The 24,581-nt window shown below is 36.2% G+C and overlaps 1 protein-coding gene across 6 annotated transcripts in view; it reads right to left on the bottom strand.

Moving 5' to 3' along the window:
* LOC308247757 (sodium channel protein type 2 subunit alpha) overlaps positions 1-24,581 on the bottom strand; it is a 129,826-nt gene that overhangs the window by 67,389 nt on the left and 37,856 nt on the right. For 3 of the 6 annotated variants that reach the window (XM_080667277.1, XM_080667276.1, XM_080667278.1), the window contains 11 exons: positions 21,242-21,331; positions 20,380-20,508; positions 19,722-19,813; positions 18,558-18,830; positions 16,260-16,323; positions 14,729-14,870; positions 14,390-14,596; positions 12,756-13,043; positions 9,758-10,105; positions 5,219-5,351; positions 678-916 (listed from right to left, as the gene is read on the bottom strand). In XM_080667277.1, the coding sequence (XP_080523403.1) occupies positions 678-916; positions 5,219-5,351; positions 9,758-10,105; positions 12,756-13,043; positions 14,390-14,596; positions 14,729-14,870; positions 16,260-16,323; positions 18,558-18,830; positions 19,722-19,813; positions 20,380-20,508; positions 21,242-21,331 (2,005 nt within the window). Of the gene's footprint in view, positions 1-677; positions 917-5,218; positions 5,352-9,757; positions 10,106-12,755; positions 13,044-14,389; positions 14,597-14,728; positions 14,871-16,259; positions 16,324-18,557; positions 18,831-19,721; positions 19,814-19,908; positions 20,001-20,379; positions 20,509-21,241; positions 21,332-24,581 lie in introns of all 6 variants that reach the window. The other 3 variants (XM_080667275.1, XM_080667273.1, XM_080667274.1) reach the window with 1 other exon arrangement.

Here is a 24,581-nt window from a genome sequence, read left to right on the forward strand (position 1 = left end):
CACACCCCCTACTGGGGATGTGCCCACAACCAAGGTACATGCCCTTGACCAGAATCGAACCTGGGACCCTTCAGTCCACAGGCCGACGCTCCATCCACTGAGCCAAACTGGTTAGGGCAAGACCACTTTACTTTCATTTCTATCACTCTATCATGTAGCCAGAGTAAAAATATATGCAAAATCATCATTTATAAATTCCTAATTTTACAGAAGAAATTTAAACAGAATAACCACTATATGATGTTTCCTCCCACAAAGAATCCACCTTAGAGTATTTATAAGTGATAAAATTATCTGACTTGGCATATTTTATAATTTGTTTGGCAAAAGTATATATGTCCTAAAAATCTATTCTAAATACTTAAAAAATACATCAGGATTTAAAAAAAAAATCATAGATCAATGTCCTCCATAATTCATAATTATCTTGCTAAGAAATGGGCAATTTAAATTTAATTCTAAATCAAATTGTACATAAAATCTTTGAATTTTTTTGCACTCCTTCATTTAGTGACATATTTTTGTTATTTAAAAAGGGAAGCTAAACTTTTTCTGTCCAGGTATACACAGCCAATAAATTCATGTTTAATCTGAGAGTTGATATTCATTAAGTGTGAGAGTAAAATTCATTATAACAATCATTAAGTCCATTGAAAGAGGAACTCAGTGAGCCTTACCAGGTTGCCGACTGACAGCACACTGCTGAACTGCTCCGTCATGGGATAGTGCTCCATGGCCATGAAAAGTGTATTTAAAACAATGCAGATGGTGATGGCCAGGTCCACAAATGGGTCCATCACGACCAGGTTGACGAGATGTTTCACTTTTAACCAGGGTTTACAGCAGTCCCAAATCAAACACAGGTTAGCAAATTTATACCAGCAGGGTGGGCATTTCTGCCTGGATTCTTCAAGTTCTGGAAGAAAAAAGTTAGACTACTCATGAAAACTGTTTATTTTCTATTAAGCAGTCTTTGGTTTAAATTGAAAGTGATATTGAAAAAAAACCTAAAGTTATTAAATGGGTTAATCTGATGATGGAGCAGGAAAACACTTATAATGGATTAGGTGTCATGGAAGGCATGGGCACAGAAAAGCTAGTAAACTTTCCAAATTCTTCTTGGCTAAGCATAGTTTCCAAGATTCTATCTGCAGTATTAAACTGTCTGATAATTATCTTCAAAGCTATGAGAAATTAATAGGTGGGACTTGTATTAAGGATACTGAAAACTCATCCATGTTACAGATAGAGCAAGATACACATATATTATCAAAGAATTACTCTCAAGAGATGTCCGTCAAACCTTTAACAGTCATGTTGAATTTCAGTTTCTTGGATCACATGTTTTGTGGGTCTTTCAATAAAATAGTTTTGTCAGTGTCACCAGTGTTAGTAAAAAAAAGTTTCTAATTAAGCTTATTAGATATAGGCTGTATATTAAGTTCTGCAAGATTTGTTTTCTTAATTTGATTAGATGGTATGAAATAAGAGGAAATATCAACTCTGAGAAACTGGATCTTCACTATATAATAAATCCATGTTTCACAAAGTGGGATTTATATACTACTGCTAAAATGCAAGGGGATTTTAAGTGGAAAATATGTAGAATTCATAAATTTTATGGTATAGTTTTTATGTTAATACATATAACTATTATACCAAACTTATGATATAAAATTTCATGTTAAAATATATTTATTTTTAAGTACATTCTTTTCAAAAAGGACTTTAACTAAATAATAGGAGAAAGAGTTCAGAAATGTACAGATCTTTAAGATGATACTCAAACTACTAAAACTTGGTAAATATTGGAAAAGAATTTTAGAAAATTAGAAGTGGGAAATTATCTACTCTCTTCCTTTGGTAAGATGATCTCTTAATCAACTCTTGAGTGGAAACAGCATGCAGAACTTGTTTTCTGACAAAATCATTGTTGCATATCCTACTACCTGCTCTATTGAATGAGACCATCACTTCTTAGTAGAGAGAAAGATTCTTTTTTCATTTATGCATAATTGAGTCTGGTAAGACACTTCGGTATTACTACTGTGGCAACTGGAATATCTCTCTAAACTTGATATAGTTTATTAGGAACTGAACTTTGTAAGGGAAGAAACATCATATGAAATAAACAAACACGACCATAGGTAATGATTTTTTGTCCTGCTGATAAACATTCACTACTAACACATGCTATAAAGTTTACTACTTCCTTAAAATAAATTAATTTCCTGGTTATTTTTTAACAGAATTCCATACTCAGTGGATTCTTAACTGTCTTTTTAGGTATTGAAATTCTTCCAGTGCACAGTTTATTTGTATTTCTTTTAACATGCAATTTTGTAAACAATAAAGAATAGTTGAGTTGTAAATCAGAGGAAAAATATTAATATAATTATTGTGCAGTAGTTATTTTGTAGTTACTTTTAACATTCCCAAATAACCTTATGGTTATGCTGGAGATTAAAACATATTATTTACAGTAAATCACAAAAGAGAAACAAAGAAATCTCTTTGTGTACAGTCAGAGCAAGTCAGAGCAAATTTTTTTTTAATGCTACCTGTCATTTATTAGATAAACAGAAGCAAACAGTAATTGTGCAGAAAAAAATAAATAAATCAGAGAAAAGTTCAAAAGTGGAAATTCAGCCGGTATTATTCATCTCGACTCCAGGAAAAAGTGTAGCAAAGCTGTTAAGTTCTAAAGTAAAATTGTTCAATTATTCATGCCAAATGAGGGAGAATTTTCTATCTTGAAACAACAAAGCGCTCAGGAGAGAACTACAGCCATCTCTCCATTATTCCTGTGTGGGTTATCCACACTGAGAATCATCGACAGCCCAGTTGAGACTTCCCAGCTCAATTCCTCAGGTGCTCCTAACTCGCCCTCCCAGTATCCTTCCCAAGACTGTGACCAGGAAACATTTCTGTATGGCTTGGGATTTTGAAAAAGTTGAAAGGCAATTCATTTTTGCTCATCTCCTATAGTTTCATTAACTAATAGGCTATTCATTACCCTGGACAATGGAGACTTGGCTGTAATTCAAAAGAAGGAAAACAAAAGTTGCCAGCCCAATCAACAAGCTGCTTCATAAAAAGGGAAAGTAAACTAAATCATAATTAGACTTAGAAGAAAAGAACCCGAAATAAACAGATTATGTCCACCTAAGAAACCTTTCCTCCATTATTAGGAACAACAACAACAAAGGCTATATATAAAAGACAGCTCTGGTATGCATATGCATGCTAAGTATTGCTAACAACAAGCTTGGATCAATGCCACATTCAAGGTTTTTAAAAATCATTGAATAAAATGTAAGCCTTTTATTCTATACAGCCAATGAAAAACAAATAAAACGTAGCCATTGTCTTTAAAAAAAAACAAACAAAAAAACGTAAGGTCAAAAGCTCTGCAGATAGTTAAACCAAACACTCAGTGTCCTGCTTCCTCGGTTACACTTATTTCCAGGACATCTTTTCCCCCTAAAAGACCCCATGAGACACATTCCCATGGAGGGTGATCTGGGTGCACTAATGTTGAACTCCGTATCTTAGTAAGTGGACTAGTTCGATCTTGTGGTGGGTTGATGTTTTCTAAGTAATTTCTTACGTTAGCTCAAACTTAATACTATCAGAAGTGCAAAGTAGGACTGTTGGTTTAGACTTACCCTGTCTCCTTCTCTACTTCTTGCTTTAGGGAGCAGACATGCTGCTGACATCGGTAGCAGAACCACTGGCAGCTTCCTCTCAGTGGTTTTGCTATGGCAAGGAGCAGAAGACCAGAGAATCTTCAAAAGATTTACCTGGAGGGACAGGGAGGAGCAAGCTACTGGCAGCTGGGGGGGAAGAGGGAGTGCAAGCTAACGCAGGCGAGGTTGGGGAAGAATGGACTGAGTTTAATATTCCATAGAAGTCAGTGAAGAGATTTCTGATACTGCATTAGGACATTGAGAAAACTGGGTGTGGTAATGCTGACATGTCTGTGATATATATTGCCATCTGCACTGTGAGTTTCTTCTGGCTGTGACTTGTAGGTTTTTGGTACTGCTGTTAGTATCATGGGGTTTTTCCATTCAGACTGAAAAGTAATTATTCCAAGAGCCTATCCAATAATAAGTGAAACTATAACTAAAGATGAAGTCATGTGCACAATGTGTGCTCTCTCCCTCTCTCTCACTCCTCTCTCATACTCCATCTGTTTTTTCCTTTGACACATCTACACACACACACACACACACACACACACACACACACACACACACACATATCTGGGGAGGGTGGGAAGGGCTGGATTATACAAGAGAAAAGGAGAAAAGGGGAAAGGAGGATAAGGGAGGAGGATAGAATATATTTTATATGAAGTATTTTCCAAATACTTGAAGTAGATATTGCAGTTCACTTACAGTATAGAAAGGCACAAACTTGTAAATGAACAAAAACAACAAAAATAAAATAATGAATAATAGTAATATTTATTGACTGCCTTCTACATGCCAGGTACATAGGTGCTTCATATATGATGCCCCATTTAATCCTTACAACAACCTTATGCCCTAAACATCATTATCCATATTTTATTGATGAAGAGACTGAAGTTTAGAGTCATAAGCTAACACATTTAATACATGGCAGAACCAAGAACTGGTCACAGATCAAGTTGTCCCCAAAATCTTTATTTTGGCTTCATCAGAACCAGATTTCTAAACAATATGTTAACTACTCAGACATAATCTTCAGAGAAGGCTAATATAGTACTCTGGTCAGAGAGAGGCAAAAGTAGATTTACAAAAATTTGAAAACTTTGCTTCAAAAGGATTTATATCAAACCCTGATTTACAGTTTTCATTTACATTTCTGGTTAAATCAGAGGATTTTATAACCTGTTTCTCAAGCAGTTAACGCATTTCAAATGGGTTAGCATCATTCTAAAAATAAGCATTTATCATTACACTCCTTTCAGTGTCATGTGCACAACAAATTTCAATGATTCAGTATTTATTCTATGAAAGTAGTACTCCAAGTATACCTTGAGTTTGCAGTAGCTTCCTGGAGGCTAAATATAAAAATCTATAATAGATGACAGAATATATGTGTAGTAAAAGACATAATGATGATGTGGTATTAAGTCAGAAAGAATTTTCTTGGAATTTATAGACTTATTTTTTTCATTATTACCAAAGTACCGCCAAGTATCTATGCTGTAAGACTTTTGACATACCTTCCATGGTGTTGGTCAAAATACTTGCTAAACTCATTGCTCTTTGCCTTGCTGTAGGATCTTCCAAAAAATCCATGGAAACGTGATAAGAACTGGACCGTCTCTTCCTTATTTCTGTTTCAGTAGTCGTCCCCTAAAAATAAAATTTTAGATGAAATTATTATTCTTAAGAGCAGCAAAACTAAAAGCATTCCCATCACTTTTGCTACCTAACTATTCACCATGCTTTCTCAGATGTGAACAGCTCATTAAGACATTGCTGAATCACCATTCTTGGGAAGTGTTTGAAAGCCCATCAGAGTCTCAGTTTTAAGGAATGCCTGGGTTTGTTATCAAAATGGACGTTTCTAATTCCCCCACTTTGGAGCTTTGGGCTGGAAGGACCATGCATACTATTGGATAGATACCTTTTTAGTATTTAATCCACCTAGAACTTCAGACTGACACATGGTTCCTTAAATTACTCTCAGATTGAGTTATTAGATCTTTACAGACATATATTCATGTGATTTAGTGTAAAAAAGAATTTTTAAGTTTCCCTAATATGTATCAATAGTACTTTCCTTAAAATGTGAATTCTACTGTAAAATGCTTATCCTATATAATGAAAGGCTAATATGCAAATCGACTGAATGGCGGAACAACTGGTCACTATGATGTGCATTGACCACCCGGGGGCAGATGCTCAATGCAAGAGCTGCCCCCTGGTGGTCAGTGCGGTCCCACAGGGAGAGCGCTGCTCAGCCACAAGCTGGGCTCATGGCTGGTGAGTGCAGTGGTGGTGGAAGCCTCTTCCGCCTCCATGGCAGCGCTAAGGATGTCCAACAGCGGGCCTAAGCTGTCAGTCGGACACCCCTCGAGGGCTCCTGGACTGCGAGAGGTTGCAGGGCAGGCTGAGTGAGCCCCCTGAGTGCACAAATTTCGTGCACTGGCCCTCTAGTGTTAATTATAAACAGACTAGAGGCCCAATGCATGAAATTCGTGCAAGAGTAGGCCTTCCTTCCCCCGATTGCTGGCACTGGCTTCCTTTTGGCACCCAGGACCCCGGCTTCCCTCGCAGCCATGGCTTCATCCAGAAGGTAGTCCAGAGGATGTCTGGTCTAATTAGCATATTATAATTTTATTATTATAGATAACATTTCCCAACATCCTTAATAATAAAGCTAAATATTAGAACTAACCTATAACATTTTTACATTAACAAAAAAGACTTCATCCACAAAACAACACATCCTTGGCACTGAAACTGTAATTTAAGGCAGTAACACCAATTGGGGACGGGGATATCTTTGATTTTTAATTTGGTACTTTTCTATTACAAAAGAATCTCACCAAAATTTCAACATGGGCAGAAATTTATTCCTACTTTAGAAGATCAAAAAATGAAGTTAAGTATCACAGAAAAAAGGGTAAAACAAGCCTTTCAAATGCAGGTCTGAATGCCAATAATAAATAAGAAATCACATTTAGTTTTCTAAAAATTTCCCTTATTTCTAAAATAGTAATATGAGTCATGTTCATCTACTTTGACCTTATTGGAATATGAGTAACATTATTTTTATCAACATACACACCTCTAATACATATATATTCAAAAACAAAGTTTCTACTCAATTGATGTGATTGACATGATGGTGATAAATATCCATGCAGGTCACCATACAATTAATTTTACAGCCGAAGGGAAGTAAAGTGAATGAGAAAGGAAATAACCCCTCTCTGAAACTAAAGCTCTTAAATCAAAATGTTGCCGCTCAAAATTTAAAATATTTTGCCTGGTCAGAGAAAGGCAAAATTTTTAAAGAAAAAAAAATAGTGTTGCTTAAAGGTCATATACTTCCTTCTACTCTATATGGAACTATATTGTGCAATAATCCCAGATTTGTCTAATTTTTAACGATGGATTCCAACACTTCTAATGATGTCACTGAGGGAATTCTTTAAGTTAAATTGCTTACGTTGAATTTATGTGTAAAGTACAAGGTATTGTGTGCTCTGGAGGGTGTCATTTGCCTGCAACTGTTTATGTTCTATTCTCATTTCTGCTCTGCAGCCTCTCAAAGCCACGTTCTTCTGTCTGCACCTTCAGCTCAGGCTGCACCACAGTGCCCTGCCTCTCAAAAGCTGACTGTAAGATTGAAGGATGGACATGAGGGAACTGGAAATAAAGGGATCACACTAGGCTTTGTTCCAAACTGGCCACAATTTGCCTTCAGAGATCTACTAGTAGTCCATCCTTTCTGATAGGACAGGAGTTTTATGGTGAATTGCGGATAAATGCTATGTTCTGACAGACTGACATTTTCTGTGTATTTATGCATTAAAGCCGTGCACTTGTTTCTGTTGCCCCAATGAACAAGATCAGTGATACTCATACTCTATTATGTGTAAGAACCATGTGAGATGCTTTTCAAGGGAGAAGATTCCCTGACCTTGTTCTCCACAGGGTTTTGGTCTGAATAAGTCTGGATTAACTCAGGGATCTCCATTTTTTTCTTTAAACCACTGTATTGAGGACCATTTGAAATGTAAATAGCTGTATATATTTAATATATACAACTTGATGAGTTTAGGGATAGTATACAACCTGAACTATCACCACCATCAAGGTCATAATCATTTCCATCACGTTCCAAAATTTCCTCCCACTGTCTTTATTATTATTGTTGTTGTTTTGTGGTAAACACACACACACACACACACACACACACACACCATTAGATCATTCTTTTAGCAAAATTTCAGTGTACAATATACTATTGTTAAGTCTAGGCACCATGCTATATACTAGATGTCCAGAACTTATTTATCTTACAAAACTGAATTTCTGTACCCTTTGACCATCAGACTCCTAGAAACAGAGAGGAGAACGGTGGTTGCCAAGGAAGGGAAAATGAGGAATCTCCATTTTTAAGAAGCATCTCAGGAATTCTGATGTAAGTACTCTGAGGGTGAAGTATATTTTGAGAGACACTGGGCTAAAACAAAACTGTTTGTTTCCTTCTCCACCTCTTCTTTTCCATTTAAGAAAGTTAAAAGTATTCAATGGAAGGCAATATTTGAATATGGATATAAAGTACATTCAGTAGCCAGCATACCTGGGGTCAAATCTTAGCTCTACTATACACAGGACTCAGTTTCATTCTCTGTAAAATGGGGATAATATTAGTAACTATATAAAGATTTTTTGTGAGGATTGAATGAATTAGCACATGTGAAGTGTTCTGAATAGTGTCTGGTATATAGTTAGCCATGATTATTTTTAAAGAGAAGTTTGAATTCTTCCTGGTTCCTTCAGTACAAAGTTCTACTTTTTCATGATTTGCTTTGACTCCAGGATACTTGGACATTTCTCAGGGAGAAAGTGGTGGAAAGAGGTCATAAGAAAAAAGTGAAGAAGATCAACGGCTATTTCTATAATGCAAGGTAAGAAGCTCCTCTCTTAGGTGACTGAAAGCTCACTCCATATGATTTCAAGCCTAAAGAGCTTGTCTAACTATAATAAATTGAATTGTGTAAAAATTAATAATTCAAAGATTTTAATATAATTCAGAAAACTATAAAATACAATCAAATGACATTGCTGAATATTTTTATATTGGCAAATGAAATCTTATTTAATAACTAAGTTAAGTTTTACAAAGGAAATGTCAATAACATATCCCTATAAGTGTCTGGTATTTAGTTGAAACCCTTTTCCATAGACCTTTGAAAAACAGACTCAGACCTGGCTGGTGTGGCTCAGTGGAGGAAAATCAAGCTATGAATCAGGAGGTCACAGTTCAATTCCTGGTCAGGATACATGCCCGGGTTGTGGGCTCAATCCCCAGGATGGGGCGTGCAGGAGGCAGTTGATCAATGATTGTTTCTCATCATAGATGTTTCTATTGCTCTCTCCCTCTCCTTTCATCTCTGAAATCAAATATATATATATACATATATATTCTATCTACTAAAGAGGGAATATGCTAATTGACCATCACGCCTTCACAAAGATGGCGGCACCCACAGCCAATAAGGAGGGAATATGCTAATTGACTGTCACACCCTCAAAGATGGCAGTGCCCATAGCCACAAAATGGCGGCGCACAGTTCCCTCAGCGCTGCTGGGGTGGCAGGCATGCAGCACGGCTAGGCCCATCCCCAGGTGGGTCCGGCCACTCCGCACACCTGCCTCTGGAGTCCCCCAGTCCCCTCAGCCCCCCAGTCACCCAGAGCCAGCCCAAGGTGCAGGCAAGCCTCAGATGGCAGCTGCCTAGCTGCTCAGGGCTGCCCGAGGCTCAGGAAACCAGGGCCAGCCAAGGCTTGCACTGCCAGCAGTGGCAGCAGCAGAAGTGTGATGAGGGCATCACCTTCCCCTGATTGCCAGGTCACTTCCTGCCCCTGAGGGCTCCTGGACTGTGAGAGGGGGCAGGCTGGGCTGAGGGACCCCCCCCTCCAGTGCATGAATTTTCATGCACCGGGCCTCTAGTATATATGGAAATCAAAATACCCCAGCTTGCTCCCTTCCCAATAGCTGCTTTTTTTCATGGGCCTCACCTCTGGCAGGAGTTGTCCAGCTGGAGACGTGAGAGCTGAAGGGCCCCCCACTAGGGAGACCACTCCATTGCAATCAACTGCACTGTGCATCTTCCCATTCATGGGCAGAATGGGGAGCACCCTGGAGGCACGGCTGGCCTGGCTGACGTTGCTATGGCGCCGCTCTCCATGTCTGTGTGGTACAAACAGAGAGTCTCTTCTGCTGTCGTTGTCTTCAAACGTGCTGTGCTCGTCATCAGCAAAGTCATTTTCAGAGCCAATATCCTTTGCTCGACCTCTGAAGCTGAAAAGGCTTGCTCTACTGCTGCGTCTTGGAGAGAAAAGGGAGCCACGGATGCTCAGTAAAGACTATGGACAACAAGAGGGGAAACAGAAAACAGATGAATATAATTAAGAGCTGGCATCCTGAAAAATATGAGACTGGATTCCTTGTTTCAGAACTGTTGACCTACCTACAGATAAGTCATTAGACTGGGGGAACCAAGGGCTCCCTCCTGCGGTAACTGCTGGAGGTCTGGAACTCTCTGTTAGGTTCACCTCTTGCTTTCCCTTTTCTCCCTTCCTTCCTTTTTCATTTTCTGCCATTTTTTTTTTTTACTTCATCCATGCCTTAAGATAGTCACAAGTACCCCTCAACATTGTTTAGTCCCAAAATTGGCACCCAAAGTGAAATTTTTGCTAGAGTTCTCTCTAGAAGCTCATCTGATTTAATAATCCAATGGCAAGCAACTAAATATACACTTACTTTTAGATCCTTCGAAGCCAAAAATAAGGGCTCACTAGTGACCACATCCTGATGCAGCTCTTAACCACAGAGGAAAATAAAATTCATGCTAGTAGGTCTGTTTAATTATAGCACACGGAGATGCTTCTTCCCTGCTCTTTGTATATTTTATAATGTCTTCATGAATACAATTAAACAAATCAAGCTGAAAGAACTGTATGACTCATTCCCTGATTTTTACTCCTCTTAAGAAATCTGAAGAACACCATATTTACAAAAACCTGGTTTTAACTAGGTATCTGGTCACAATCATTTAACAATTTTCTAAATGCCTACATTGTCTCTGCCATTGTGCAGTTTACCTTGATTCTTTAGCTCAGCAGCATTGAGTGCAGTGAATCACTTCCTGTTTATTTCTAGTGTACTTTTATATTTTTTTTGTAGTGAACATTTATTTTTGCTTGTCCAATATCTATTTCTTCTTCTTCTGTTGTCAGTATCCTGATTATCCTTGAGAAATGAGCCCCAGGAAAGACCATAACCCAGGCATAGCCAATGGGTATATTCTGTACCCCTGGACGTAGAGAATGAATTACTAGTAAAGATGGTCCATTGACAGCCACCTCTTTCTGTTATAATTGTTGGGCAAGAGGTGCATTTTAAATTAGGGTTGGTAAAAATCTATAATGATAAAAGCATAATATGCTAATTAGATCGGACAGCCAATGACCTTCCAGATGTCCTTCCATACAAAGCTGGGGCTGAGAGAGCCGAGGAAGCTGCTGTGGATGTGAAGGCCGAGCCCCTTGCACAAATTTCATGCATCGGGCCTCTAGTATTGATTATAGGTGTAGAGCTGCAGGAGGCATATTGCCACCATATTGGAAGAATATGGACTGAGATATGGAGAAGACAATACTGAAAAATGTTATACCTGTGAGCAAAATTTTCAGAAAGGAGGAAGACAAATGCTAGGTTATTTCACTTACATGTGGAATCTAAAAAACAAAATACATAAAAAAGCAGAACAAAAACAGACTCATAGGTACAGAGAACATTTTGACAGTTGCCAGAAAGGATGGCGATTGAGAGGAGGGGTGGAAAAGGGCAAAGGATTAGGAGGTACAGATTGGTAATTACCGAATAGTTATGGGGATGTAAAGTTCAGCATAAAGAATATAGTCAATAACTTTATAATAACTATATATGGTGTCAGATTGGTACTAGATTTTTTATCATGTGATTGCTTTCTAAGTTATATAAATGTCTAATCACAGGGTTGTACACCTGAAATTAATATAATATTGTATGTGAACTGTAATTAAAAATAATTCACTCTTCAAATGAAGTTTGCATGTGGATGGAAAGAACTGCACAGATGGTCTGAGAGAGTCCACAATTCACCACTGGAAACCTTTCACTCAGAAAGCCCACGTTTCACTGAGCTCAGGCCCAGTAGCTAAGAAGAGATGGGAAACATCTGCTGATAATTCCTCATGTGGAAAGTTGCCACAAGATGTTTGAGTCTTTAATGAAACCTCAAAACTACAAACCTTCTCATGCCCAGTGGAATCTATGCTCTAAAAATGCTTCCCTGGGATCCAAAATTTGTGTGGAAGAAAAAGGGGATTCTATGGAAAGGAACCTCACAGGATGATCTGGTCATAAATTTCTAACAGGGCAGGTCATGGTGCATAGTCATGCCCCATGCATATAACTGCTTTGATAAAAGGTGTGTCTTTGCCTTAAGCAAGCCCTGTGCATTGTTTCTGTGCATTTAGGTTAACACACTTCTGAAATAGCTCCCTTCAGACCCCTCCTCCCAATACCTGGTCATCCTTTCAGATTCCTCCTTCTAAATCATGAGAGCACATAGCATAAGCTTAATTAGTTTATAATCTGATCCCCACCTTGCTTTCTCCCACTTTTATGTTATCTTCCTTACCTTCCCTCCTTCATTCAAATACATAAGAGAAATTGCAAAACTGTTATTCTCGGGAGCATGTGAGATCTTGCTTCCCCCCAGGTGTCCTCAGTTTGGCTCAAATAAACTCTTACTAAAAAAATCCTCTGCTGGTTTGGATGTTTCTTACATCAACGGTTGTAAAACTCACAAATTCTCTGAGGTAATAACCACAACACTTGAGGATCATGACCATTCTGAAAGCATTGTGCCATCCAAGGGGGAGGCAGTTTTATCTCTGTCAAACCCTGGCATGTCTTTAAAAAATTGTTTGTAATGAAAATGCACTCTATGTCATCTAATATTTTTACCTGGTGTGGAGAAGAAAACCTCTTTTCATATGTCAACCTGCTTCCTTCTAAGGAAAAACGGAAACCTTTCCTTCTAATGCTGTCTTCAGATTCAGATTTGCAGACTCTGTCTTCCTTCTCTTCTTCTCCAGATTGTTCTTTTTGTTTCTTTTTCTTCCTTCTGTTTTTCAGCTCTTTTTCACTCTTGGAGCTCAACTTGGATGCTACTGAAGAACTCTCTGAGAAAACTCCTAACCCGCCTGCACCACTGAAGTCTCTTGATTCAGCAGATGTTGCTGCAGCTGCGGCCTAGAAGGGCACAGGGGACGTGTTAGTTGCATACAAACTTTGGGGAAATCTCTCCATGCTACTGTTTAACTTACCTGTAGTGTCATGCTGGTAGGTATTTTGGAAAATAATATATTGCCATTCAACCAATTAAAGAATTAAAATGAACAGACCCGTGGAAGATGAAACATGTGACTGATGAAAACCTTCAAGCTCTGGCCTCATACTATACTTTCTGATTCTCTCATAATATGAACAAGACACTTGAATATCATAACAATTTTTTTATCTGATTTAAACAGTATCTTAAGAAGCAAAGATTTTAAAAATTAAAGTTGACTATTTTAATCTGATCCATCACACTTTTGTTTGGCAATGACTTTTAATGCCAGTATAATCACTGAATTTAATTCAGTAAAGTATTATATTGTTTTATTTTAATGAACTCCTCCCTCCTTTGACTTAAATTAAGTATTTCACTAAGAAATGTACAACAAAAACATATTACAGATTATATATAAGGAAATCCCAGATCATGTCATCTGAATGAATTTATAAATTACACTGGCACAGTTTCTGGAAAGATACAGTGTTCAATGTTGTTGCTGCTACCCCAGTATGTTTTTATTTATCTGACCTTTATTCTGTATTCAGTTAAAAGAGAACTATACTCAAGATCCAAGAAAAGCCAAAAAATAGGCAATTAAATTAGTTAATGTCATTAACTCAAGCAAATATATTTAGAGAAATTCTTGCCTTGTTTGGAAGGTTTACCAAGTACAAATTAAAGGACTTAGGGGGAGAAGGCAGAGAATGTAGCGATTTACTATGTCCACACAGCAGTGTTTCCCTTATGCAGTCCACAAACTTGCATTTAAATACTCTTCAAATGGAAAATAAATATTAAATAGGTATTTGTCTTTCCAGACTCTAGAAAATAATCTTCCCAGTTTGACTCGGGTTTCCTGACCTTTCCCACATCTAGTGACACTAATGAAGAAGCAGCTGTAACTGAATTTCTCTTCAGAAGCTTAAGACAAGACTTTGATTGAAGGCATGTTAGTCTAATTATTTAGTGAGTTTGAACAAATGAGGGGTCACAAAGGAGAGAAAAATGTCAATAAAGCAATTATAAGTCTCCATGTTTTGATGCCATTAGTATTGACAGTAATTTTCAAAATAAAATAATAATCTCCTAATAACCAAATAGGCTTATAGCACTTACCAAACACACATGACATGTTTCAAATATCAATGTAACCACTGCTGATTTTGTTTCTCTTCACTTTATGCCACTTGACTTCACCGGTTTGGACAGAGAATTGAGATTAACAAACACAAAAGAGCTCAATGTTTGCTAACTATACCTGAGCTTCTTCTTGTTGTTTTCTTAGCTGTTCAAGCATCTGCTGAAATTCAGCCTCTTTCTGCTCTGCCTCTTCCATGGTGGCCTGATTCTGTTCCTCATAGGCCATGGCCACCACAGCCAAGATCAAATTTATCAGATAGAATGAGCCCAAGAAAATGACCAGCACAAAAAAGATCATGTATGTTTTCCCAGCAGCACGCAGTGTCTACAAAATGGAAGAGATATTTTATTAAAAATTATATGGGATGTTACGAGCTCACAGTCTACATAATATTCTACAGCAGTTCTGATCTCAGTATTTCATGCTTCTCAGAAGAGTCATTTTTTCTGTTCTCACCAGTTGATAAAGGTTTTCCCAGAAGTCTTGTGTCATAAGACGAAATAAGGACAGGAAGGCCCAACTAAAGGTGTCAAAGCTCGTGTAGCCATAGTTGGGGTTGCGACCAGCCTTCACACAGATGTATCCTTCCGGACACTGGCTGAAATTAGGTTATAGCGAAGAGAGGAAGTCAGCAACTGCAAGTCTGCTGGCTGTCTTTCTGGTTTTTACAGATGCCAATGCCTATTTTATACAACAGTAGGAAAGCAGATTTCTCTCACTTTACTCAGCACCCTTGGACTGATTTACATAATAACTAAGTTTATTTGTGAATTCCTATGTGATTCACCATTGTTATTATATTTATCACATCTCCATATATAAAAGCAGTCATGTTACGATTGCTATCTCTGGGGACTTGTGGACATGAAGAGAAAAATAAGTCTACAAAGAAAAAATAAACTCACTGAAGATATCTAGAGGCAGAAATGTGTGTGTGAGAGAAAGGGTAAAGAAAAGGTTGTTGGGGAGAGGTTGAAAGGAGGAAATGGCTCTGCATAATGAAGATGTCATATGACTCATATGACCTTGATAATCCAGCGGACCTGGGCTCTTCATTGTGCCTGAGGTTTCTGGGCTGCATGATCGGGCGCAGGTTTCCTAACCTGGCTCAGCTTTGGACACTTCATATGTAAGAAGGGCCTAATGACAGAACCTGCCTTACAAATGGACAAGCATTGAATAAGATATTGTTTGTATAGCATTCAGTACAGTACAGACAAGGAATTAAAGGCAGTCTGTTTTACTGATCACCGGGATCTGAAAATAAAGAAGGCAGTGCAATCTTTATCATATGAGTTAAACTCAAAGCCTGCAACCATTGAGAATTTTGCTAGGTAACCGGTATCAGTTACTAATGTCCACAATATCATGTTCCATAGAAAGAACAATGAAAAGTTCTTATTGAGTGCTATAGTAGCTGCACATTCACTACCATTTAATTCTTTACAGTCACCCTCCTATTATACCCTTTTATTACCTAAGGAAACTGTAAAGCAAGGAGAAGTGCCTTTATATGGTAGAGTCAGGGTTTGAATCCATGCAAACTCTCCAGTCTATGCTCTTAACCACTTTGCCAAAATATTCTGGGACATACACTCATCAGGCCTCAGGAAAAGACTTTATCTTCAGATATTATACACTTTAAGTCATGGAGACCATATTAGCATAGTAGATAAAATATCACACTTATAAAAGTACATACTTTTATATTCTATTAACTTAAGCTTCTATTAACTGCTTTTCTATTTTTCATCGAACTAATTTGGAAGATCACCTGCGAGCTAGTATGGAAAAATAATTGCTGCATATGAGTGTGTGAAAGAAGTGAGAATCTACACTTACCCCAGCTATTTTGAGAGTCAGTGTGAAGTTGAATTTATGGAGAGTTTTGAATGTGGAGCGAGCAGGGGCAAGGTGGGTGGGAGGTGGCAGGTTATTGAGGTGGATAGAGCAGGTGGACTGAAACTCAATATGAAACATCACTTACCCTGCATCTGAGCTGTTGCCACAAAGCAGAGCATCATTTTGCCCTTCCAAGAAATAAAAGTGACCTATTAAAAGAGTGAGGAATAGAAAGAATCATTAAAAGCCCTCAAAGCATTTCTGCCATTCTGCCTAGATAATAAAGCTTACAATGTTTCAACTATAACGAAATGGATAAAATAATAAATATGTATATGACAACAAAAATAGTTTAATAATTGAATACTAAAATATATCAAAATATAACATTGTAAATTAAACAAATGTTTTAAAAAATCTGTTTTAAAAAAAATTGGAGGGAATAACGATGCTAACATTCTCATATAAGAATTTACTCTAAATATAAACCCAAATTGTTTGAGGTACTTCAAAAAGAGCTGCCAAATTAAGGCTGTGTTGTTGCCAAAAATAAAAAGGAGCGGTGGGGGCGGGGGGAGAGAAAGAGGTAAGCCTTGTTGCTTCTAAATGTTTTCATGCAAATAAAATTTTACTTTACAAATATGTTTTGCCTGGACTCCAAATAGATACAGACATTCTTCTCCTATCCACTTTAATTTCCTTTGAAAAGTGGGCTTAGGAATTTGTTCTTTCTATGATACTGTAAATAAGTGTTTTACTTTGTATTTTGGCGTGATTGCTATCTTTCAAATGAGCAAAATAAACTTCTTTCTCTGGAGATATATATTTTCTAAATATATGTAGTTCTTATTCTTATGGAATATCTTAAATATAACTTTAATAAGTTGCAAAGATGATCTCAAAAAACATACACATACATAAACAGAAGTATGTATATATTTACATATAAACACACACATACACACATTAAAACACACACATTAAAACACACACATATACACAAATACCAAACAAAAACTTATGATTGTTTTTAGGAATACTTAGTCTGTATTCAAGAAATATCCTAAAATTTACCTCACAACATATATTAAAAACTAATTCTAGATTTTTAAAGATTAAAGATTTATAAACTAGTCCATTAATCTGATAGAAAGGACATATAGGGTTTTTTAATGTAGAATATGGAGGTGGCTGCTTTACATGTAGACTACCTAAGTGAATTTTTATTATCTCTAAATAAAAATTTTTTTCTAAACTAAACTATAGAAAAGGATTTAAAAATATAATGACACCATTGCCAAAAAAATCATAATCACTTGGACATCAAAAACAAGTAATAGGATGAAAAAGAAGCTGGATAATATATTTGCCAAAAATGTTAATATTCTTGATAAAATAAGAGTTCATATGAATTTTGTAAATATACTATCACTTGATGGAATAATGGGTAAAAATATCAAAAGATAATTCGCATTATATAAAATATGTGTAACTTACTAATGATACTAGTAAATGTATCTTTTAAATTCTACTGCATAAATAGTTAGGAACAAGAGGATATACTTTTCCTTCTATCAAAAGATTTTAAATATGGTAATAACAATATTAGTGAGTGGTCTGATCTCTCTGAAGAGCAATTTGACAATGTCTCCATAACCTTAATCTGGTCATTTTCTTGAACCAAAAATATTCTATTAATGAAAATCCACCTGAAGGAAACAATTAGAGATAGAGGAAATATTTATGTGCAAAGATTATCATTGTGCTATTATTATATCAATAAATGGAAAACCTCACAAATAATGAAATAATTTGTTTTATTTATTCATTTATCCAATGAATCTTAATCTCCCCATTATAATCTTCATAAGAATATAAAAATATTAATATAGTATTAATATAGTGTTAATATAGTATTAATGTTAAAATATGAATATAGTGTGAGAAGGGATAACATTTCATATGGTTCTAAAAGCCTTAAAGGTTTTAGTATTAGTGTGCCAGTGGAGTTTTGATAATCAAGGGATCAATGGAAGTTGGTTAGTTAATTGTACATGGAGAGGATGAGACTTGAAAACCAAATGATGGAGGGGATAGTTTCAATGGTAAGAAATTATTTTATATTTAATATTTCAGCATTAATTCAAACTACTGATTTATTTAAGATGATTAAAAACTTCTGATCCATGCCTACCAAATAAATACAGCTTAATGTGGTATTGCTTTCAACACTGATTTAGGAAAAGATAACACACATTCAAATGATAACTTTTACCATGTTGATTAACAGATAAGAAAAAAGATATTTAATTTCTGCATTACATGTACTGATTAAATTGGTCTGGTCATTTGGTTCACATAAAAATTGAGGCAATTTCCACTATGTGTATTTTTTAATAATTAAATGACTAAACAACTTAATGGATAAAAGAGTATATCTTACTTTCATCCTCAATATATTCATCCCAGTTAAAGGTGCTCACTGTCCTATTGAAAGCGGTACCGTTCCCATCCAATGAGTAATTAAAGAAGGAAGTGATGTTTATTTCAAAGGAAGAATTATCTGGGGGCCATTGCAAACATTTATTCCGCAGGTTGCCCATAAATAGCTGTAGTCCTATTAATGCAAACACGCTCAGACAGAACACCGTCAGGATCATGACGTCAGAGAGCTTCTTCACAGACTGGATCAGGGCCCCCACGATGGTCTTCAGGCCTACAAATAAAACCAGAGGGGGAAATTTAAATGCACTATTTAACAGCTACTTTACTGACAAAAACATCATGAGCTTGTCCTGGAAAATAAAGATGTCATGCAGAATGCCAAGAATATTACTTTAATGTTTGTGATTGAATAAGATTTTTATGAAAAGCCTGCTAGCTGGTGAAAATGAATGAAAGCAGAACTTGTATGTTCATTAGAAAACTGTGAATGGAAATGAACCAAAGTGTATTTCCAAACACTCCTTAGAACAGAAAAATGATTTTGCTATTCATGCTTAAACATTAACCTTGTGTAAATAGTTTGCTTTTATTTGCAGATGTCTTACTCCCTTACCTCTTAGTGATTTTTGAAAAAAATCTATATGAATAGAGTAGTAATAAACCTTTAAGTAACTGAATTATGAGGTTATATTTTTGCGAATTCTATAAGCTTGAGTATGGGTTAAAAAAGGAAGACATCTGAAAACTGAGCCTCATGCAACACTCATGCTATCCCTTGCTCTTTCATTTGTCTGCAGGTAAGAAAATTACCAGTTTTTGACCTAATTGGTTCAATTTGCATCAGTTCGAATATCTCATAGTTTAGCTTCTATGCGGAAAGCTTGATGTTATAGGATGCAGACCATGTAGCCTGTTACTGCAAATGCCTCATGCAAAAACTTGTTAAACTCAAAGGCTGATTTAGAACAGTTTTAAAGAAAGCAACTAGTAAAAGCAAAGAATCAAGTCCATCCAAAATATGATGTGCGATTCTTGCTTTTTTACAGATTTACCAGTATTTGCAATAGGTGACAAGCAATAAGGCTTATGCACAAATGCAGCTAAACTCAGCCAATGCACCAATGCAGCTAAACTCAGCCTCGGTGTTTAACCTAGCTCTCACCTGGAATGACTGAAATTGTTTTCAATGCTCGGAGAACTCTGAATGTTCTCAACGCTGAGACATTGCCCAGGTCCACAAACTCTGTCACATATCTGCAGTAGGGAGTTCACACACAAACACAATGACAAAACACAAGAAACAGTTGGAGATATAAGGGGCCTACCACCTTATACCAGTTTCTTCTTACCTGGGATTACAGAAATAGTTTTCAAAGCTCTCAATACTCTGAAAGTTCGAAGAGCTGAAACATTGCCTAGGTTTACAAATTCTGTTATATACCTGTAGAATTAAATCAGAGTTATTCAGAATTTAGGGAAATCTAAGTCTATGTTGGTCTTACATCAAGACCTTTTCAACTTCAATGAGTGTTGCCATTAGATTTCCCAATTAAGAGAAAAATGGCATTGTCATCAATCATCTTGTTACTTGGGAAACTACTATTTTACAGTGTTAATTGAAACCAAAATCATATAATTTAATATGATAGTCCCTAATTTCTCCAAAGTACATAATTTAATTGGAAGAAATACATTCTGAATTTGCATGATAACTATGAAAAATGTTTGATCTGACAAGGGAAGCCACCAAGGAAAAATACAGTGTAGGCTCCCACCAATGATTTATTCTTCCAGCATGGAAAATGTATTAAAATACTTACGCAAAAGTAATGACTGTGAAATCCAACCAATTCCATGGGTCCCGTAGAAATGTGAAATCTTCTAAACAAAAGCCCCTTGCAAGTATTTTTATAAGTGATTCAAAAGTATAAATTCCTGTAAAGGTGTACCTGAGAAAAAATAGCCAAGCCCACATTAAAGATATAGTAGGTGATTTACATGTACATATCTCAAAAGGGACTTACACAACACAAATTAGAGACTTCTATATGGGTCTATGTCTGTCTCCCTAAAATGTAGAGTGTAGGTAAAATTTAAGGCAGGAAGAAATATTATATGTTGAAAGACATTCTCTTTGATTGTAACTAAATGAACACTGTACTTGCTATAACAATTGAAGGCCAAATAATAAGATTCTATATAAAGATTTTATCTAATACAATGGCATTTGGTCTGATTGAAGCAATTAGGTAATAATCCAAGAAATGAATGAAGCATTGGTGTTCAATAAAATATGCATTATTAAGATACATGAAATATATACTAATAAAACATAGAAAGGTAACAGCTATGAGAGAATGAATATACAAACTAGGTATAATATTTATTATTGGATATTAGTAATCACTGATCTTCAAAAGTGTGAAACTCACAAGAAAGATAAAGGGCTACAAATATTGGCTGTCAGACCAGTTCAATAATTTGAGCTACTGAGTGAACCACCACTGCAAACTTGGTCCTAGAGGAAGTTATTGCTTGAAATTAACTTGAGTCATTGTTGCTAACATGATTGGAGGAGCTGGTATGATTTGTTAAGGAAGCTGAAGTCTCAAGCTGTTCAATGCCCAGTTTGAAATACAAAGGGATGAGAATATTGAGAGAGATATTTAATTTTCTACTTACTCCACATTCTTTGTCCAGTCTGGAGGATTACTCATTGTCATAAATACACAGTTGGTAAGAATGGTGCACATAATGAGCACATTGAATAAAGTAGAATATCGTCAAGGAAGACAAAGTTCAATGGAAAATCTCACTTTCATGCATAACCATGTCTTTCACTACCATGAATTTTAGAACTTTTAAGACCTTATACTTTTATTATTGAGTTTGTTCTTTCTATTTCTGTCATTCAACAACCCCATAGCTAGGCCATGCCAACCCAAGTCATTAACTATTTTGAGGCTACTTTGGTGCTTTTTAGTAATTAAAAAGATTAAATGCAAAGCAATGGGTTCATTAGCAAATAATTTAACAATTTAACTTTTTTCAATGACAGACTTGACTCACTCAACCAAAGCTGTATGATCAGCATGTATGTAAATCATGACAAAAATTCAGAATCCAAGTGATTAAATACATTGTATCTCCATTCTAAGGGTCAATCTAGTGGGATGTCTTTAATAAGATAATTTCTAAGTGGAGTATATAATATACTGTTATTGATTATAATATTTTGAACAGTAAGACAAAATGGATGATATTATTTAGCATTTCTTAGATTTGTAACTGTGGCCAAATTACTTGTTAATTTTTCTGAGCCTTGGTTCACTTCACCATAAAAGTAAGAAAAAATAACTATTTTACAGGATTTCTGTGAGGATCTAATTATTTAAAATATGTTAAAGCTACTACACTTAATGTGTTTGATATATAGTAAATGCTCAATAAATTGCTTTTCTAACTTCCTGAGATGTAAAGAACATTACTCATAAAAAATGTCTAGTTTGCTTCACTCTACTTTGCTTTTGTAGACAGAGCCATTGCCCTTCAGTTTTCCAAAAAATAACAAAACTCTTTAAGAAAATATTTGGTAGTCAGATAATGAAATTACTTGCTTCTATATTTAATAAAAAGCATGAGGATTCAGTTGCAATTATGAAAACAACAACCTTTACCAATGTAAACTTAGACACAAATTATAAATATGCCAGAGAATACATCAATGCTATTCATAGCCTTTTTCACTCTTTAATTTAATTATAAATTTTCACATTATGTACTTGAACAAAATATCAACATGATTTTAAGTGTGGTAAAATAGAACAGTGAGTAGCCAATGTTTCACTAAACTATAAAGGAAGTTTCTTTGCATCTACAACTGGCTTTAGTCAAAGCAATGATTGATTTCTTGTTTTTACTAGTAGCAATATATTATTGCACATGTTTAATTCTCAGCTTGTCCAAAGGCACCCACATGGAAACAATCATAAATGATGTGGATCAGCCATGTGAGGGCACTACAAACCAGGGAACACACAAAAGCACCATTTTAAAGAAGACACATAGTTATTTTTATTGCTGAAAACAAACAAAAAATAAGGTAAAATTACAGATGATTTGCTGTTAGTGTATAAAACTCCCCTTGACATATTAGCACCATTTTGAATGCTTGGTTCCCAACCTCAAGGGTCCTCAATACAGTCCTGTATTTCTCCACTTAGCTCCATTTCTTACTCTCTGCAAAGACAATTTCAAATATTCTCTACTCTACTCTGATTTCCAATCTTCTACTTTTTCCCCTCCCACCTGAAGCTGATAACCTTATTTCCTACTTCATTGAGAGAAGAGATAATACGGTATCAGTCTGCCAAATCTCTACTCCACACCCCCAAATTGACAAACCTTCTGTATTGGGACCTATCATTTCTCCTTCCTGTTTCAATGGGGGAAGTTTTAAATTCCTCCTTCCATACTCTGGACACCTTCAACTTTTTCCAGAATACTTCATAAATCTCTTATCTTACTATCTTTCCACTCTACGTATTGGACACTTTCTATCAACATAAACTTGCTATGACTCTCCTGTCTTGGGGAGAAAGAAGTGAGAATCCTTTGATATAACCCACAATTCTCTTTGACTACTTTTAGCCTTAACTATTTTCTCCACTCATAGCCAAACTTCTTAAAAGAGCTGTTTATATTTTCCTCAGTCTACTAGCTTTTCTTTCTGAAGATAACAAACTCTTCATGTTTTGTCACTAAAAATAAAAGGATAATTTTGAGTTATTTGACTTGCTTGCTCAGCAGTATTTGATAAGCATGGTTCTTTCCCCTTTCATTATGCTCTTTTCCCTTTGCTTCATGAGGTCCCAATCCCCTGGTTTCTTTGTGCCTCATAAGCAACAATTTCTTTGTATCTTTTTAAATGTTGTAATTCCTTTTTGAAAAGAAGGGCACCTATAAGGCCCAGCGTTGTGGCTCAGTGGTTGAGCATCAACTTATGAACCAGGGGGTCACGATTCAATTCCCAGTCAGGGCACATGCCCAGATTGCAGGCTCAGTCCTCAGTAGGGGACACACAGGAGGCAGCCAATCAATGATTCTCTCTCATCATTGATGTTTCTATCTCTCTCTCTCCCTCTCCCTTCCTCTCTGAAATCAATAAATATAGTTTTAAAAAAGAAAAGGACATAGGATATCTCAGCCATTTCCTTCTCTCCTGCTATATTCATTCTAATAGAGTAGAGCTCATCAACAAACATAGCTTCAAGAACCATTTATGTACCCACTGATCTTAAATATTTCTCTCTAGGTTAGAGCTCTCTTCTGAACTCCACACACCCGATTGTCCATACTATATCTGTACTTATGTATCTCATTGATACTTCAAAAACATTTAAAAGATGGCCAAGAGACATCTAAAAAAATGCTCAAAGTTACTAATCATCTGAGAGATGTAAATCAAAATGACAATGAGATACCATCTCACACCTGTTGGAATGGCTATCATCAACAAATCAACAAACGACAGGTGCTGGCAAGGACATGGAGAAAAAGGAACCCTCGTGCACTGCTGGTGGAAATGCAGACTGGTGCAGCCACTGTGGAAAACAGTATGGAGTTTCCTCAAAAAATTAACCCAGTAATCCCACTTCTAGGAATATATCCCAAGAATTCAGAAACACTAATCAGAAAGAACATATGCACTCCTATGTTCATAGCAGCACAATTTTCAATAGCTAAGATTTGGAAACAGCCTAAGTGCCCATCAGCAGATGAGTAGATTAAAAAACTGTGGTACATCTACACAATGGAATACTACACTGCTGTCAAAAAGAAAGAACTCTTATAATTTGCAACAGCATGTATGGATCTGGAGAGCATTATGCCAATAAGCCAAGTGAAATAAGCCAGTTAGAAAAAAGATAAGTATCACATGATCTCACTCATTTGTGGAATATAATGAACAACATAAACTGATGAATAAAAATAGATACAGTGCCCTAACCAGTTTGGCTCA

Source organism: Plecotus auritus (assembly GCF_963455305.1).
Source record: "Plecotus auritus genome assembly, chromosome: 5".
NCBI classification, from domain to species: Eukaryota; Metazoa; Chordata; class Mammalia; order Chiroptera; family Vespertilionidae; genus Plecotus; species Plecotus auritus.